The following is a 19,378-nucleotide window of genomic DNA, read 5'->3' on the forward strand; positions in this document are numbered from 1 at the left end:
CATTCACAGAAAGAAAAATTCTAAATTTTAAACCTCTAAATTCTAAGCCTCAGTTCCATGCAATAAAAATATATTAATATTTTTCTAGTAATTTATTTTAATGGAAAAAACAAAACTTTAACTGGAGTAGGATAATATGAAGTAATTCATCAAACCTCTTCATTCTTTTTATTCACCCTACAGAAATAAGCCTTTATAAAATATTATTTGCATTATTTTTGTTAAATTGTATATAATCTTGTATCTCATGTGATTTTCCTACTTTAGTTCCAATATATGTTGTTATTGATTCAAAAAAAATAATTCTAAACTGTTTAACTGAAAAACTATTAATGCAAAGAATCATTGATCCAAAATATCAATGGACTGGTCCCAGAGGAGAAATAACCAAAGGTAATATTTGATTTATTTGTAAAATTAGAAATGCTGCTCTTAATATAATTTGTGTGTGTTGGGGTGAGCAACCAGATCTTTTGGGGCAATTCCAATTCCAACATCTTAATATTGTGCCATTAAAATTGACAGCAGAACATTGGTTTTTGATGAATTTTCTCCTTTGGGGGAATAAAAGAAGGAACAATATTCAAATTTTTACGAGCCTGAAATAGTAAAAGAAAATATACTTTCTCTACTTTCAGAACATAATTGCATTAATGACAAAAACTCTGCAATTCTTGCAGGTGAATAAGTAAAATTTCTGGACACAAAATGATTGCTTGCCCCCGCTTTAAAGTAAGATGTAACTAAGTATTACTAAAATAATCAACCCCATGGATTATTACTCTTGTCTTCTCCTACACATGGGGAACAATGACACAACAATGAATCTGAAAACAATTACATGAGATTATAAACAGCTAGGGAAGAAAATTAACAAATTAGGAGCACACGTGATGTTTTCATCTATATTTGCAACAAAAGACCAACATCCAATGAGGGAGCAAAGGATTTTATAAACAAACCACTGTCTTAAAAACTGCCATCATCAATAGAATTTCAGCTTACTAAATCATGACCTGCATTACCTACAGAAAGGGCTATTGGCAAGGGATGGACTGCACATCACAAGAATTGGGAAAAATATATTCAGAAAAAAATGGGTCATCTTTTGAGAAAACTTTAAAATTGAGGGGGGGAGGGGGGAAATCTTCATGCTTTAGAATCTAATTCCAAGCAAAAACCACTAGATAACCAATGATTCATAAGGAGGAAGGGAGTAACAGAGTAAAGATAAGAAGAAAATAAAAAATAAAAACATAATGAAGAAGAGAATGATGGAAATAATGGAAATCCCAGTTACAAGGTTAGGGTTTTTAAAAATAATAATAATAATATCTCTATTTTAGAGCACATATTGCAGTGGGTTTCTCAAATGGGATTATCTCTATTTTTAGGGTTTATATCCAGGTGCTTCCTGCCTCAGAATGATAGAAATTGTACCAACAATTAGGCTCACAATTTCCTACCATTGTATCCACGGAATAAGTTGGAAATTGGGTGACTCAAGACATGATGACTTAAGACTACATATTACCAATACTTTTCTTACGTGGTTTTGTACATTTTCTTCTTTGCTTGTTTATACATTACTGTATGGTTTATTAAGGCTTGTATAAAAATACATAATCAGGGTAAAAAAGCCTGTCCTATTGCTAAATAACGGGCTTTAGAAATTTAGGATTACTTATTGTCTGTGATAATTTAATGACACATTTTTATATTTTGAATTATTTTTGTTTATAGAATCTCAAAGATTTGTTTTAAATAGTGATGGAAGCTTGGAGATTTATAAAATTAAAGGCAGTGATGCTGGGAGTTATACTTGCAAAGCAAATTATATGTACAATAATGATCAACTGACTACAAAAATCCATTTTATGCTCTATGGTAAGTAAGGATTTAGCAATCTTTTTCTAACTACGATATTGACTTATAAACTACACAGGTGTAGATAGTGAAATGCAAGTAAAATAGTATAAAATAATAAATTACATTTTATAATCTTACAGCCTAAATATAGGGAGATTTATGAACAAAGCTTCTGTACACAATAATTAAAATTTTAAGAAGTTATGATAAACAGCTAAAATAGTTTAAATGGTAAACCAATTCATGAAGGATTGGACTGTCAAAAGAGTTATGCCCTTTCATCCTACTTACAATATGTTTTTAAATGTTTCTGTTAAATAATAGCTATCTCCCCATAAACCCAAATAGCATCTGAAGAATACTAGCTCAAATTGAGTTGCAAGATAGCTCTTTAGAGTTAATTAGAACTACTAGAATAAAGGAGCTACTTGATTAGAACTATTTGAATGAAGGACTACATGCAGCTCTTTGGCACGCATGTCATCTTTATAGGGGGAGCTTATTTGGGGTGTGGAAGTCTCTAGGTGCTGATTCTAATGACATTTGAGGGGGGGTGTATGTGTGTAGGTATGTTTATTATTCTGAACATGCAATTCCTCTGGGACATCTAATTTAATTAACTCTGTTTATATTTTTAGACCTTATTCTTTGATATGTGGATTAGGTCAGGGTAACTTGTTTGGGGGTTTGAGAAAGTTGCTGATTTTAGTTGATTAACTCAGTTTCAGCTTGACTATCAATTATCTAGTGCCGTGATAGTGAACCTATAGCACACATGCCACAGGTGGCCATTTCTTTTGAGGCAGTTTTTCACCCTCCAGAGGCTTCCTTGAACAAACCTATGGACAAACCAGAAATTCGGAAACGGACTTCTGGTTTGCTCGTAGGGCTGTTTTTCTCCCTCCGGAGCTTTCAGGAGGCTTCCCTGAAGGCTCTAGTTGGCAAAAAATGGCCCTACAAACAAACCGAAGTGACAAAACAGAAGTGACCATTGTGTCCACAATGGTCTGAGAATCATTAGATAATCCACTAGATCAGTGATGGCGAAGCTTTTTTGGCCCTCCGGAGGCTTCAGGAGGCTTTCCTGAAGGCTCTGGAGGGCAAAAAATGGCCCTACAAGGAAACCAGAAGTGACTTCCGGTTTGGCCGTAAGGCCTCTTTTTGCCCTCTGGAGCCTTCAGGAGGTTTGTCCGTAGGGCTGTTTTCCAGAGGGCCTCTCGGGGGGAGGCTGTTTTCACCCTCCCCAGGCTCTTAGAAAGCCTTTAGAGCTTGGGGAGGGCAAAAAAATGTGTGCCAAAAGCAGGGGGGGGAGGTACACTAGTCAGGCATGCATGTGTGCAGGGGGGAAGTGTGCACATGTGCGCTGGGTGTGGCACATCGGTGCCCAACCCCCCTATGCTCCCCCGCTTTTGGCATGCGAGCCAAAAAGGGTTTGGTTGGGTGGAATGGGTGGTGCCAGCCAGTGGTGGGATTTTCTGGTTTGCCAAACTTCCCAGAAGCTTAACAACTGGTTTGCACGAACTGGTCCGAACTAGCTGAATCCCACCTCTGTACCTGACTCAATAGCAATAACTGTGAGAGGGATTTGGGAATCCTAGTGGACAGCCACTCAAATATGAGCAAGCAATGTGCTGCAGCTTCCCAAAAAAGCCAGTGCCATCCTAAGTTGCAGTAACAGAGGAATAAAATCAAGATTATATGAAAAGTTAGTACTGCTTCATAATGCTTTAGTTAGAGTTGAGGTAGAGTAGTTAGAGTACCTGGAATATTGCATCCCGGTACTATGGATGCTATTAAAAAATGTTGACACTCTAGAAATAATGCACAGAAGAGCAACAAAAATGATTAGGGGACTGGAATGAAGAACAATTGCAGGAATTGGGTACATCTAGTCTAATTTTAAAAAGGATTAGGGTGACATCTTCCACTATCTAGGGAGTGCCACAAAGAAGGGGGAATCAACCTATTCTCTGAAACACTTGAAGACAGGACAAGAAGCAATGAATAGAAACTAATCAAAGAGACAACCAAATAAAGAGAAATTTCCTGACGGAACAGTCAGTCAGTGGCATGGCTTGCCTTCAGAAGTTGTGGGTGCTCCATCACTGGAGGTTTTAAGGTTGAGGTTGGATAGCCATTATTTTAAATGGTATAGAGTCTCCTGCTTGATGAGGAGGTTGGAGTAGAAGATCTTCCAACTCTGTTATTAATTTAATAAAACAATAAATTCAGATGTATTGAATAAATCATATTTTTTAAAGCACTGACTTTATATTAACATTGTAAAATATATGAGGTGTATAAGCTATTAGCTTTTGCTAGAATTGTCCTATCTATCTCTGATAACCTTAGGATTTGTTTATTTACTGGATTTAGAAGACTGTCAAATTTCACAAGATTTGTCTACAATATTTAAAAAAATAAAACAGTAGAAAAAGAAAAGAACCATACACATCAGAAAATTTAAAACTTTGGGATTAAATTTAATCCACATGGTTAGCTAGTTAATTTGGTTAATTGAGCCGATTTAGGTGTTCCCAAACATGTTAAACCCATCAATGATCTACTTAAGCAGAACCAGCATGCTAGTTTGGGGGCTAATTTAGCAGGCCTATTCTTGCATGATATGGTCTATTTTGAAGTTAGCAGCAACAGTTTGCTCCTTCTCTCCTTGAGCCATTCATCATTTATTGAGCAAGCAACATTAAAACAGACCAAAACTTATATTATCTAAAAAGTTCCTTACGCTCTCTGGAATATTAATAGCCTTTAATAGTCCATTTTATTAGAACAAAAAAAAGTGAACCAGGAATAGCCCCTGCACTCCATAATGTCTGAAGGTACCAAAGATCTTAAATTAGACAAGCTGCTCTTGGCATAGGAACAATGAGTAATCCAAATAAAATAAATATCTCAAATTCTTGGAAGTCTGATAAGAATATTTCAGCAATGATCTGTCTCCCACCCAAATTCATATGATGATCTGTAGCCTTTTCTCTTCCACCCCCACATTAAGAATATTTGCGAGATAATGATTCATGGTTCAATGACATGACCCCTCTAGATTCTGTATTCTTGGTAGATATCAGATTTAAATGAAATATTCCAAAAGAGACAAAGTGAGTCACTATATAAGAATTTCGTTAAAGACAATCTTGCTAAACAATGCCTTTGACTCATGGAATTGTAATAGAAATATTTGAACAGATGGCAATGATCAGCAAGAAAGTGATTGAGATGAAATATAATATTTAACAACTTTAGCCAGTCCTATACGGAAAATTGGAATGCTCCTCCAAAAAAATATAAAATCCAAAAACTGTTTTAAAAATCCCCAAGCTTTAAATACCATGATTAGAAATCAACATATTCCTGAAGAAAAGCGGAAGAATTTTTTTATCTAACAATACCTGATCTGTTGTGTACTTCTTAAGGTAATTCCTGCATTGAAGGAAACTGGCTTCCTATCTGGGAAAACAAACTAAGGATTCGGTTAATTTTTAAAAAATACAGTTCCATCCATGTTGCAGAAAATGAGGGCTTTTCTGGCAATCTTTGATATTTACCATACATGTGCATTTAAATAAGAAAATCTCAAGTCATTATGGCAAGTTAAAGTCCAAGTATCAACTGTGAATACTAGCCATAATCACTCACTTCAGTCTGGAGTAACAGATACTGGAAGCTATTCAGTTTCCCCCACTTCATCTATGGTCTTGTTGGAGCAATGGTCTTTCTAGCAGCTGAAGAGAGTCTTGCTTGCTTGAGTTGAGACAAGCTATGTATTTAATTCAAAAGATTGCTGAAACTTTGTATAATTGCTTGTCCCAGAAATAATCAATTTATAAGCTACTATCACAATTACTACAATTAATTATTACAACATTACACTTAAAGAGCTTTCGAATAACAGCAGGACAAAAACAAGACAGCATGCAAGAAAGTCACAATCACCAAGTAAGAAACATAAAAAAGGGATCCTGATGGACCCCAAAGACAGTAAGGAAAGGAAAATTATAGAGCATTTGGAAGAAAGAGATATGGAAAACGTTACAGTGAGAATCCCACTAATTATATTACAGGCCCGTATCTGAGAAAACATACTTCAATCCCTTTGGTGATCACATCTGTGCTACACACAACTTGGGAAATTCAGGAAGTTGAAAATTAACAGAGACAACCTCCAAGAATATAATAACATCTTCAGAAAAAGAACCCCTGTCCTACCCAAGCCCTTCCAAAAAGTAATTGCCTCAGGCCCAGTGGATTGTGATGGACCAGATTTGGAAGAACTACACAAGAAGTGTTATCCAATAAATTCTTCACTAATGCCTAATAATTGATAACTGAAGCATTCACAGGCAGTGAATATCCTGTCATGAAATATTATGAGTTGGCATTCTAAGTGTAAATATAACTAATTTTGGGATTATATAACATCATTCTATTACAGGAGACATATTCTATAGAAAATATTGAACTTGCCATTTTGTAGGTCATTCTGTCAAAGTCACTAGTTTAAGAAAAAGTGAAAGGCCAAGTGGTAGTCTATATGTCTATGTTTCAAATAAGATTCAACCAGTGATAATCAATTTGAAACCCTGTAATCAATTTTCAATGATTCCTATTGTTTCATATTACTATCAAAAGAAGGGAATAAATTCTTCAGTAGAACCAATAATGCATTGGTGTGTTACCTTTTGGTAATTTGCATATTGTGAGCTGTTAGAGAAATAATTTGTTTTAATTTTTAACAGTATATCATGTGCCAGAGAGGAGCATATACATGACATCAGAATTCACAAGTGGAACCTGTGAAACCAGCACAGTGGCTTCATTTATAAAATATCTCTTAGAAAAATTAGAGAGCTTAATTTACAAGCTTAACTGTGAAATCAAGCAATGGAACACCCAGTGTCATACTGCTACAGATACTCTGAAAAAAATAACACATAAATTTACTTTTCAGTTTATAGGTAAGGTGAAACTTTTGTTCATACTTCTGCGTTTGTGTGTATTATAATACAATATTCTACAATACCACAAATATGGAAATATTGCAGATATTATTTCTGTAATACAAGTGATAATAGTAATATGTGTAATGTAAAAGTAATAATGAGCCTATATCAGTACATATGATCATTAAAAAGGTGTCAAAAATACATGAGCAACTATTCTCCAAATCAACCCAGGCAGATCCAGTACTTGGGGGGTGTGTGTCCGACCATCTGCACAAAGTACTGCTGTTTCCCAATAACATGATACCTATCTATCTACTTGCATATAGCATGCTTTCAAACTGATATGTGAGCAAAAGCCAAGGCTAATGACGGAGGCTTACTCTGCCACATGATGCTAGGACTAAACCACTGAAACAAAGACCATCTCCAATGACTAAGCTATTCACCACGCCTCTCAATGCAACCATGAAATCACTATATAGGTAGTCCTTGACCTAACACCATTCATTCAGAGACTGCTAGATGTTATAATGGTAATGATCAAATGGTTATGATCACTCCACAAAATCTGGCTGTTCCAGCATCACCAGTCACATGATTGTAATCTTGACAACCACGTCACACTTACAACTGGTTGCAATGCTCTGAGATCATATGATAGCCATTTGCAATTTTCTCTGCTGTTTTCCCCAGGAAGTCAACAGGAATGCTGACAGGATTAAATATCCCTCATCAGAAAACACTCTTTGTTCGTATGTACTTGGGCTACACCAACCATTCATTTACCCTTGCGTACCTTCCCCGGCCGTGGCAGTGCCTCACTCACATTCTTGCACAATATCCCCAACTTACACCATGCCCTTGCAAATCTTTCCTTACCCATGCCACACTTCTCATACATCCCCTAAAACTCATTTGCACCTTCTTCAGCCCATGTTGCATCTTTCATGCCCCCTTGCATCCTTGGCTACCTTTCCTGATCTGTTTCACAACTCTTGTATCCTGGTGCACCCTTGTATACTTGACCTGTGCCTTGCCTCTTACACACACCCTTACACCTTTGTGTATTCTCCCGATCCTCCCTTGAACCCTCACACAACCACAACCTCACACAAGTTGACAAGAAGTTGCCTTACCTAACAGTTGTCAGATTTGATTAACAACAACAATTGGGACTATAGGGCTTGCCATCCCTAAGTAATGATGTCACGCCTTACAATCACATTACTTAGTGAGGAAAATTCTGGTCCCAATTGCCATCATAAGTCAAGGAATAACCAAATCTAAAAATACATTGCTTTTTCAGTTGACATATCAAATAAATATGGTCAACATTCAGTTGACTTTTGTTTATAGTTCAGGGATCATACTGTATTCTGAGAGTGCAAAACCATGAGCTTTTGCCACTTCCAAAATTCTCTTTCTCCTTGGTAACTCCCCATTTCTCTATTCCTCAAAGCCCTCCCAAAAATTGCTATTGCATTGGGTTCCCCAACTGCACAGCTGTATTGGCTAGAAGGAAAACATTGATTAAATCTTAACTATTATTTTTTATATGCAAGGAAAAGGTTTTTTTTAAAGTCTATTCTCTAAAATAGATACAGAACTAAATCCTGAATAGATTTAAATTGTGTGCTAGTTTTTGTTGTTAATCAATAATTAAATAAAACCAATATCTGAGTAACTAACTATCTTTTCATACATCACCATTGCCACTTGATAATGCAGACTGATTTTATCTGTGGTAACATTACTGTATTCTGATACATGAAATTATTACATTAAGATATGATCTAAAATCATCTGCAAAAACGTAATTCTCTCTTTTTCATTTTTTGCAGTGTTTCCTCTTGTACTAGGTAGAGAAGATTTTTGTCAAAATTCTCATTGTGAACATTCCAAAAGCAGCATCAGAAAGGTAATGTAGAATTATTCTAAAAGATTTAAAAACTATCATATTTGGGAATAATATGCTTCAAGACATGAGTCTGTCCCCCCAAAAAAGATAATCATGTAAATCCAAAACATCAGTACATTTTTCTTAATATTAAGGTCTGCCCCACCTATCAGACTTTGCTACCCACAGATCTCATCAACTTTTAGTGCAACATTGTTTACAAATTTGTGAACCATTTTATATACTGAAACTTTTGTTTCATTGATGGTTCAGAATTTTCTAGAATGGCTGGATAGGCCTGTCTCCCCCCCTCCCACACACACACACATATGCCCCAAGAAAACTTAATACATTCTGAAGATATTGCAACCAGTTCATACCCGGAATGTAGTTTGCATATGACTAATTATTGTTTGTATGGAAACTATGATTTATGATGTTAGCTAGCAAAAAGGATTATCTGGCATTATGTTCTATATATGTATAATCCATCTTGGGAGCCAATTGACAATCAAATATTAATGCAATCTTTTTAAATTGTAGGCGTATGTCAAAATCAAGCAATTCTTTGAAGTGCTAAACACAGATTCTTTTCCTGGTGATCTTTTAAGTTATGTTCCTGGTACTCTGTCTGGTGTTAAAATAGATCATTGCAAACCAGGGTTTGGGAAAAATACAAGTACCATGAACAACAATACAATATGTCCAGGATGCTGTGGTGAGTTTCCAAGGTTTGGTGTAGAATTATAAAGAGAGAAGTTTAAAAGGGAAGGAAAAAGATAACTTGTTCATGGCAAATTAACAACTAGCCTTCCATTTTGCATCTGGGACTTCATATACACTATTTATTTGAACAAAGACTAGGAAGAGAGCAAAAGGTTTGGCAAGAAAATCTAGCTGCATAGTGCTGATAAAAATTACAAGAAATGACAAGTTGTGTTACAGCATTCTCAGAAGAGGTGGATTGCTACTGGTTCGCACCAGTTCAGGCAAACTGGTAGTGGTACTTTGGCCTTGGTTGCCCGAACCAGCAGTGACACAAGCTGGCCACACCCCCAAACCGGTTCCCCGATTGCTAATGCCATTGCCAGTATCTTTTTTAGAATTTTTTAATGTTCTGTGCATCCGCAAAACAATTTATAGTCAACTGCGCGCACACATGCGAAGTGAACCGACAGCAATGCTGGCAGCAACCCACCCATGATTCTCAGTGTAATCTTTAGCCTTTGAAATTGCTCTCCAATGCACTTCAAATGATTGCTCTTTATGTTTCCTGTCATGTCTTACCATTTGTCTGGTTTTTGTTTGTTTTTTGCTTTGTTTTGCAGATTTCTATGCCTGCTATATTTAAAAAATATTTCTTTAATATATAAAAAAGCAATAAAAACACAAAAACATATTGTTTATAGAGAAAATCATTCAACCTCATTTGGAAACACATCATTAACTTGGCAATAAATTAATGATGTATTTACAAACTAATAGTTTTTATTAATCCTTTCATTAAAGCTAGTTTATGAGCAGAAAGCAAGCATATTTTAGTATATAATTCAAATTACATTCACATCTTTGATTATTGTGCTATATATTAACAGGTTATGAATATTACACAAAAATTATAGTGATATTGAGACAAGCCCATATCATATGAATATATATGTCCTTACCTATTTTACATTTCAATATAATGATTGATATAAGTAGTTCTTGACTAATAACCAACTTAGCCACTGTTCAGTTACAACAGACCCTCAAAAGCAATTGGCAACCTGGTTTCAATGTTTTGACGTCACCTCCCACCAGTCTTATGACCATATTTTGGATGATGAATAGCTGGTCCACAGTTATGGCAATTTGATGGAATGGAATGGAATAGAGCAGAGCAGAGCAGAGCAGAGCAGAGCAGAGCAGAGCAGAGCAGAGAATTATTTATTGGCCAAGTGTGATTGGATATACAAGGAATTTGTCTCTGATACATAAACACTCAGTATATACACAAGCAACATGATAAATCATGATTATAATTATAATACAACCATCATAAATCATAAGATACAACACTCAGTGATAGTCATAAGATACTAAATAAAAGCAATCAACATAATCATAAGGTGCAAACAATAAAGTATCATAAAGTATCATAATATTCTAAAGGAATAGGTAACAGTAATAATAGTAGCTACAAAGCTTGCAATCCTAGGGCATAAAACAATTTTTTGGAACTAGCTGTTTAGCAGAGTAATGGCATGGGGTGGGGGGATTATCTTTGTGTCTATTTGCTTTGGTGTGCAATGCCCTATATTACAATATCATCTTGAGCGAAGTTGAAACAGTTTATGTCCAGAATGTGAGGGGTCTGTATTGTAGATACTTTCACAGCCCTCTTTCTGACTCATGCAGTATACATGTCCTCAATGGAAGACAGGTATATAAATTATAATTTGTTATATGCTATATAATTTTGTTTTTGTTTTTAATGGAATAGTGACATGTCCACCAGGTAGATTCAGTGCAAAATATGGAACAAACTGTATTTTGTGTCCTGCTGGATCTTATAATGGAAAATATGGCCAGGTGGCTTGTGAAAATTGTCCAAAACACCAAAGCAGTGATGGAAAAGGTGCAGTCACAGAAAAGAAATGTCATAGTAAGTTACCAAATACAAAAAAAGTATACATATATAGTCATTGTGCTTTTAAACACCTCCCTGCCTATTTTTGGTCAAGATGTAGACCTGGTTCAATTCCCTGCTATTCTCATCATTATATTTATATAATTATACATTCTTACATGTCTCCAATTTGTGATTCTGTCTTTAAATCTCAATAGTTTAGGTTACCCTTAATTGTCTATAAATCGCAATCCTTACTGTTCAATGTTCATTACAATTTCTTTAATCTACTATATAGAATAACAAGTAGTACACATCTCACTTTGTTCATCATCTTAAAGGTTCTATATATGTCCATGTTTCATATATTTTAACCCATGCTTAGTTGTCCTTCTCTTGTTATATTCAATCATCAACTCAGTTTAATTATCATGTAAAATAGTGAGTTACAAATATCTGCTTTACAATCTCCCCATATCAGTTTCATATTTGTCCACATTCCATATATCTTAACCTTTATTTAATTATCATATTCAGTTAGCAACTCCATTTTATTGTCATATTTAGGAATACACTCCTTATCTTAGCTTTATATTTTCCCATTTAACAATTTTTAGTTGTCTGATTTTTTTCTAGTAAGTCTTTTGTCCCACTTCTGTTTCTGCCTTTTCCCTTTTCTTTGTTTTGACATGCCCACCCTCTGCAATTTTCCCCACTCCACCGTCAAAAATATCTTTTATATTTCTCTTTGTTGGGGCATAACCTCCTACTTCAATTTTCCTTATGCCACTGTCAACCTCCAAAACCTCTTTTGTCTGCTTTTTATTCCCTTTTGTTGGGACACATTCCCCCTTTACCAATGGAGTTTTTTGTTTGCTTTTTATTTCTCACCCCTTCATTATCTTTCCCCCGTTCTTCTTTCCCTTCTTCTTTAAATACCTGTTTCTCTGGGTTCAGAATTCTATTTAGGCTTGATTTTAATGATTTATGTATATTATTTATAATTTCACGTAGTTCTTCAAATTCCCAGGTTTCCATGATGTCCAGTTCCAAAGTTACAGTTAGTTATACAGTTCCTCTTTCAGAGTTCTGGTCCACCTTAAATTTATCTATTTTGGCTGCTGTGGGGAAGAGTGACGGGAGCCATCTTGGTCTTTTCTTCTTCCTTAATGTCTAGTTCCAAAATTACAGTTAGTTATACAGATCTTATTTTGAGGTTCTTAAATTTAGATAATTCAATTAATGTAAAAACGGAAGAGAAGCTGGAGCCATCTTGATCTTTTGCAGAAAAAAAGAAGAAAAAGTTCGTAATTTCCCAGTTCTTGATTTTGTTATTATTTTTTCCCTTGCTACCTTCTACATCCGGTTGGTTATAGCTGCTCAAAATATATTAATTGGAACAAACTTGCAAACAGTCAAACCGGGGTATGTTTCCCTTTGCCTCCTGTTTTTCCAAATTCTGATTTACGGCAGTTGGTTAATTAAAACTTCCTGCACAGTCAAAATTAGGTTATCAGTTATCAGTGAGAAGATAGTGTTTTTTTCTTGATTTTTCTCCCTTGTTGCATTTCATCTCTCATTAATTGGAGTTGCTTAAGACATATTAGTTGAAAGAAGTTTAGACAAAGTAAATCCCTCGGAATGTTTGGTTTCTATTTCAAATCCAAAACCAAAGTTAAAGTTAGTGTTTGAGTGGGTTTGTCACTTCTGTTTTTTCTCCCTTTCTGTCCGAATTATTTCAAACAAATGGCTTTTTTGGGAGGGGACTAGTGTTTCAATCCTCCATTTTTCCTTTCTTTCTTTCCTTTTGCCAAAATTCAGATGTCTATTAATATTATTTGTAGTCTCAAGATTTCTTGCCTTTTCCAAGTTTTGATTTATGACTGTGGGTAAAATGAATCTTCCTATCGATCTTTCATCTCGTCTTCTGCACCTTTCATCTCATCTCCTGTTAAGTTGCTTTGGCTGGAAACCAGCTTCTAGTGCAACCATGTTGCCATGCTGCCTCCCCTACTTCAATTCAGAGGGAAAATCTCCAACCTGCAAGGGACCCCTGTTGCCCCTGGGTCTGATGAGATGCTGTCCCTTCTTTGCCCCACCTCTCCGTACAGGGGGGTTCTGATCCAGAAAGGATCTTGGAATAGGTTTGTCAGACAAGGTTCATGTGAAGCTCTTGAGAGCTCCCTCACCCCTGGTCTGTTCAGCTGGAGAACTTCTGGTCGAATTGCAAACCTTCCAGTTTTTAAGGTTTTCAATATTTTTTTTTCATTTGAATGCATAGATTTAACTTTATTTACGTATTACAATAATCCCTATTACAGCATTTGGATAAAGCTTGTTGCTGTTTTAATCTTGTGCCAGTTTTATATCTAGAATGCTTTCAATTCTCCAAATCTCTGCCATAAGCATAAGCCTACTTTTAGGTAAAAGCTTTCTTCTTTGCAGCAATCTCAATTCCTTATAAAATGGTCTCCACCTTAAAAAAAGAACTGTGGGCGTGGGATTGATATACTGTGTATTTCTTAAATTTTTTAACTGTTGGTCTGTTCTCCTAATGTCCAAATTTCTCTTACCGGTATATTAAGCAGTAGTTCGTCTTTCCCTTTTCTAGTCCTTTACAATTGTTTTGACTTTTTAAAATAATCCCTTGTAATATGAAATTAAAATTTCATAGATATTTATAGTATGTTTATAATATAAGGTATTAGTCATTTACAATATGCAATCTAGTATGTTTTGACAAAAAGACACGTGTATAATTTTAATTATTTTAAAAAAAACTTACCCATTGGATATGTTGATATCACAATCAGGATACCTAAAGATGCATAAACATTGTTAAGATGGCAAAATCGGATATCTTATAGCAGGTAAAGAAGTACAATATTTTTAAGATAATTAAAATAATGTAGATGCAGAAAGTTCTTCCATGAACTGGAATTTCTGCACATTTGCTTTTTTTGTACTATCTTCCAAAGTTTTGCTTTGTTTTATTTTACTGTCCAGATCATTTGCAGAGCACTCTAGAAGTACAGATGACTTAATAATGTAATTGTATCCTACCTTTATTATTTTTATAAATAATTCAAGGCAACTAATATATCCAACACACCACCAGGTTTCCCCGCACCAAAAACCCTGAGAGGTGGCTTTGGCTGAGAGTGTGACTAACCCAAAGTTACTCAGATAGGTTATTATGGCTAAGGTGGACTTGAACTTGTTTCCTGCTTGCTATCCTGGTTAATTATTAGAACAAACTGGCTCTCAGTTCATTATCTAATAATATTTAAGATCAATTCAATTGATCACTGATCATTGATTACTGCTTCAGAGAATTCTGCAGTTTAGCTGAGTAGCATTCCTGTTGCTGATCACTGAATGTTTTCACATAATCTAAGTTGTCTCTGAGATTCCTTTGGCAAGTTTGAATTTGCATTAATAAAATAGGACTTATAATGTTTTTTGTTTGTTTTTCAGAAATTCTACCAATGTGGATGGCCTTTTTAATATCTTCCACAGCAACTAGTATTTTTCTTGGGGTAACATGGATGTAAGTAACTTATTCTATTTTGAATGTTGATAAACATCTTAAATGTTATTTATCAATATAACCTCTGCATCCCCACATTTTAGCAGCTGAAGAAAGCCAGTTTTGTTGAATTGAATTTGGTAAATTGAATTCAGTAAATGCAAACCACAAAACTATGTAAAAGTAGTTAGTAATTTTCTATTTAATTCCCACGTATAGAATTTTATACCATTTCATCATCCACAATTTAAGAACATTTACATAGCAAGCTGAGTGATACAATGTTTCCTATTACAGGTAGTCCTAATGACCAGTTTCTGTTGTTAAGCAAGACATTTATTAAGTGAAATTTTGCCTCATTTTACAGCCTTTCTTGCAACAGTTGTTAAATGAGTCATTCCAGTTGCTCAATTGGTAACATGGTTGTTAAGTGAAATCTGGCTTTCCCATTGACTGCTTGTTCAGAAATTGCAAAATGTGATCACATGATCCAGGGGAAATGCAATTGTCGTAAATATGAGTCAATTGCCAAACATCTGAATTTTGATCAGGTGACCATGGGGGATCCTGCAACGATAGCAAGTGTGAAAAATTGCTGTAAGTCCCTTTTTTCCTAGTTGCCATGTAGTGGCTGCAGTGCTTTTGGGCTGGAATTGATAGGATTAGTTGAGATAGGCAGTGTCATCTTTGTGGTGCAAATTGCCTACTTTATGTACTCCTAATACTTCATAGATTCCATCAAATTTTATCAAACCCAGGGTATCAATATGAAAACATATATACCTACTCTGTATTCTGGAAATATTTTGGGATACAAATGTGATACCCAATAATAATTCTAACTTCTCTTCATATAAGGAGTACAAATGAAAGCTTGATGTTCTTGATGGATCTTATAGTTAAAAATAAAAAATAGCTATCCAACTTAATACTGATTATTACCTCTATGACTATATGTCCATGTTTTACTCATGAATTTTGCCATGCTGTATGAATACAAATGGTAAAATAAAAACAGAAAAACCTAGCTAAGCCAAGAAAAGTAGTTCTGTGCAAGTGCAAAAACGCTTATTTGACTGAATTGTTTGACTGTTGCTTAGAAGCTTCTCTTTGGATATCTTGACTAAACTCAATTAAAGTAAAATAATCCACTGAATCTCTGTACAATTGCAATCAGTATCTTTATTCATAAATTATACAGCAAGATTTATACCAAAGTATTACCTACAGTTGTTTTCATTATTCAATCCAATTTTCTTGGTTGACAATTTTATATAACACATTAAGCTAAAAGGTGGCTGGCTGGCTTGTGGTTAAGTTTGAAGATAACTATATAGGTGGTTTATCTATTTTCTGTATTTATTTTGGCTTATTTCATCCTGTTTCATATGTACATACATTCATACATATACATATAAAACATATAGACAGAAAATACTATTACCATCCACAAAGCGCTCCATGGTAGTGGATCTGGCTATTTGAGAGACCGCCTTCTGCCAATTACCTCCCTGCGTCCCATCAGATCGCACAGGGTAGGCCTCCTCCGAATTCCATCCGCCAGTCAGTGCCGACTGGCGACTACGCGGAGGAGAGCCTTCTCAGTTGCAGCTCCGACACTATGGAACAATCTCCCCGTGGAGATCCGCACCCTCACCACCGTCCAGGCCTTCCGCACGGCCCTCAAGATCTGGCTATCCCGTCAGGCCTGGGGATAGGACTTTACTCTCTCCCCGCCCGAATGCTGAGTGAATGTTGTGTTTTTATTGTTAATTATTTTTTATTCACATTTTTTTTATGTCTTGTCTTGCACTCCCCTCCCTCATTATTGTAAGCCGCCCTGAGTCCCCTCAGGGAAAAGGGCGGCCTATAAGTGTTCAATAAAACTAAAAAAAAAAACTAAAACTATTAAAGACAAGACAGCCCATTGAATAGTATCAAGATATGGAGCAAATAGGTTTCTTCACTGAAAATCATTGGAAGTTTTCAAAAATAGACTGGACAATGATTTGGCTTGTATGACATAAAATTCCTGCCTTGAGCAAGAGTTGGACTAGAAGATCTCTAAAGTGCCTTCTAGTCCTATGATTCTAAGTAAGTGGAGATATAACTATGGGACAGCTGGTCCCTCATTTTCACTGCCATTGCGAAATAGCTTGCTATTGTTTTATAGAAAGTTTAAGTTTGAAAAAGTAAAACAATACAAGTTTCTCTTCTTCCAAGTCACTAGATAAGCAAGGCATCTACAGATACTACAGAAAAAAACAGTTGACAGTTTTAGTACCTTGCAGTTCTGCTTGGGCAAACACATTTCTCAATCTGAAAATACTTCATCTGAATGTCAAGGACAAAATAGCCCAGAAAATATAAAATGGAAAATATAAAATGGAAGACTAGGCTGCTTCCCCAAATCCCTTTGTTTCCCAATACCCATATCCTGCTTCCCTGTGACAGGTTGCTTGCTTCCATCTTGAATTCAATATCATTAGTCTATTAAGTGGTATGAATAAATCATGCACAAAGCATCTAAACAACTGTTGAAGTTGAATCAGAAGAAATGCTAGGAGGATGAGCAAATCAATATGCCATCTTATTCAGAATTATGTGTAAAATTTAAAATCACCGTTATATCTAGTATTCCTGATATTATTTCTCATTTGAATCAATAGCTAGAATGATTCTGTGGGGTATGTCCAAAGATGCAGTGGATAGGCATCTCTTTTATTAATACAGACTTTGTCAGTTCTTCCTTAACACTAAGATGCAACCTCTTTATTCAATCTAGAAAGAAGGATAAATTTCCTGACAGTTAAAATCAGTGGAATGGCTTGCCTTTCAGAAATTGTAAGCACTCCATCACTGGAGGTTTTAAAGAGAAGATTGGACTGAAGTGGTATAGGGTCTCTTGCTTAAGCCGAGGGTTAAACTAGAAGATCTTCAAGGTCCCTTCCAATTCTGTTATTCTATATTCTGTCCCCTGCCCTTTTTAAAAGTAAATATTTAAAGTGAAAAACATTTAAAGTGAAAAACTTTTAAAGTGAATATATTAACAAACAAGAAATAGAAAAAGATAAAAAGAATAATATACAAAGAAATAAGAAAACATTTTACACATTTCTTGTTAGTCTTCCAATGTATCATTAATTCCTTATAGATAACTGAATATATAATTTCAAATGTTTAAAAATCACTGTTAAGTTCTAAACAAAGCATAAATACCAGTAACTATGATTAAAATATTATAAATCACTAAATGTATATGCTACAATAATGACCCCCATATTGCTTAGTCTATTTGGGTTTAAAAATCCTACAACTTGAAATATTGTCAATATTTTGGATTTGATACAGGTCCCTGTGTTAAACTTTCCAAATTAAATTAAATCCTGTATCAGATTTACTTATGAAATGCAAATTTATTTTAAGTATTGAAGCATCCTCCCACAATTTGGTTAGCTGTTTTTCCAATGTAGGAAGAATGACAATCAAATGCTTGTCTAGTAAAAAAAAAGATATAATATCCCTGAAGCTCACAAAACTAATCTTTGTGAGGGAATAGGGTTCATACAATAATGCCAAACTACAATTTTACAAATATTAAGTGTTATCAGGTTCTAACCTATATTTCAGTACATTGTTTTTATCTTTCTGTCTAATCCCAAATCAAATTATATGGTATGGTTTTGTATGACTAGTTCATCAATTTTCATTTATAATTCTAACTTTTTTCTGTATAATTCTTACAGGATCATAATCAATTGCTGCAAAAAAACAATAGCAGCTCAATACATAAAAGAAGCAGAATCTCAGGTTAAGAGGAGATTGCAAGCATTTGCAAACATTGCCAGTGATACAGAAATTCAAGAACAAAGAAATAAACTAAGTCCAATAAAACAACAAAGAAATAAGATTAGCTTTTTAGAAGAAGAATCTATAGGATTACTAAGCATTGGTGAAATAACAGAAGCATCCACAGATGGTTCAAATCTATCTCCTGATCAAACAGGACCAGGGGAATTTGAAATTAATTTTGGAGAGAAGTCATCAATCACTTTGGAAAACAACAGTAATTTCTTTACAAATGCTCCGGAACACACCCAGCATAACTTAATTAATATAATGAAACATAAGCAATCTTAGCTGCTGTGATATCAGCCAGTGGCAGGATTTTTTTTAAAGTACTTCAAAATGAATTATGTTACTTTATGTGTCAAATTAAAACTTTGAACATATATTTAAAAGTGGCAAATTAACTAGATTAGATATGAAATTGTTACGGAACATTAGATCTTTTTTTATAAGAAATTCTCCAATCAAAATCTGAACTAAGATTTTCTTTAAGCCCCATGGAAAAAAGAAGTGGCATACAAATGTGTGATGTCTTATGCGGTACTGTGAATTAAATCTGATGAGAAACTGAAAAATATCAAATTAATTCATTCTAAATATTAAGTAGAAGCAATGTGTTTTGCAGCATAAAATACTGAAAAGTGTAAGTGCATTGACTC

General features: G+C 34.8%; 1 protein-coding gene across 1 annotated transcript; it reads left to right on the forward strand.

Moving 5' to 3' along the window:
- The first annotated feature begins 287 nt into the window (after positions 1-287).
- Positions 288-19,244, forward strand: LOC106538353 (zona pellucida-binding protein 1). The gene is made up of 8 exons (XM_014052815.2): positions 288-393; positions 1,744-1,887; positions 6,627-6,845; positions 8,675-8,751; positions 9,274-9,448; positions 11,216-11,377; positions 14,819-14,891; positions 18,617-19,244. The coding sequence occupies exons 1-8, from the start codon at positions 333-335 to the stop codon at positions 19,008-19,010; spliced, it is 1,305 nt and encodes a 434-aa protein (XP_013908290.2). The 5' UTR covers positions 288-332; the 3' UTR covers positions 19,011-19,244.
- Positions 19,245-19,378: the final 134 nt, after the last annotated feature.

Source organism: Thamnophis sirtalis, unplaced genomic scaffold (genome assembly GCF_051295495.1).
Source record: "Thamnophis sirtalis isolate CommonGarterSnake01/CBP01778 unplaced genomic scaffold, rThaSir2_p1.2 scaffold_4, whole genome shotgun sequence".
In the NCBI taxonomy this organism is placed as follows: domain Eukaryota; kingdom Metazoa; phylum Chordata; class Lepidosauria; order Squamata; family Natricidae; genus Thamnophis; species Thamnophis sirtalis.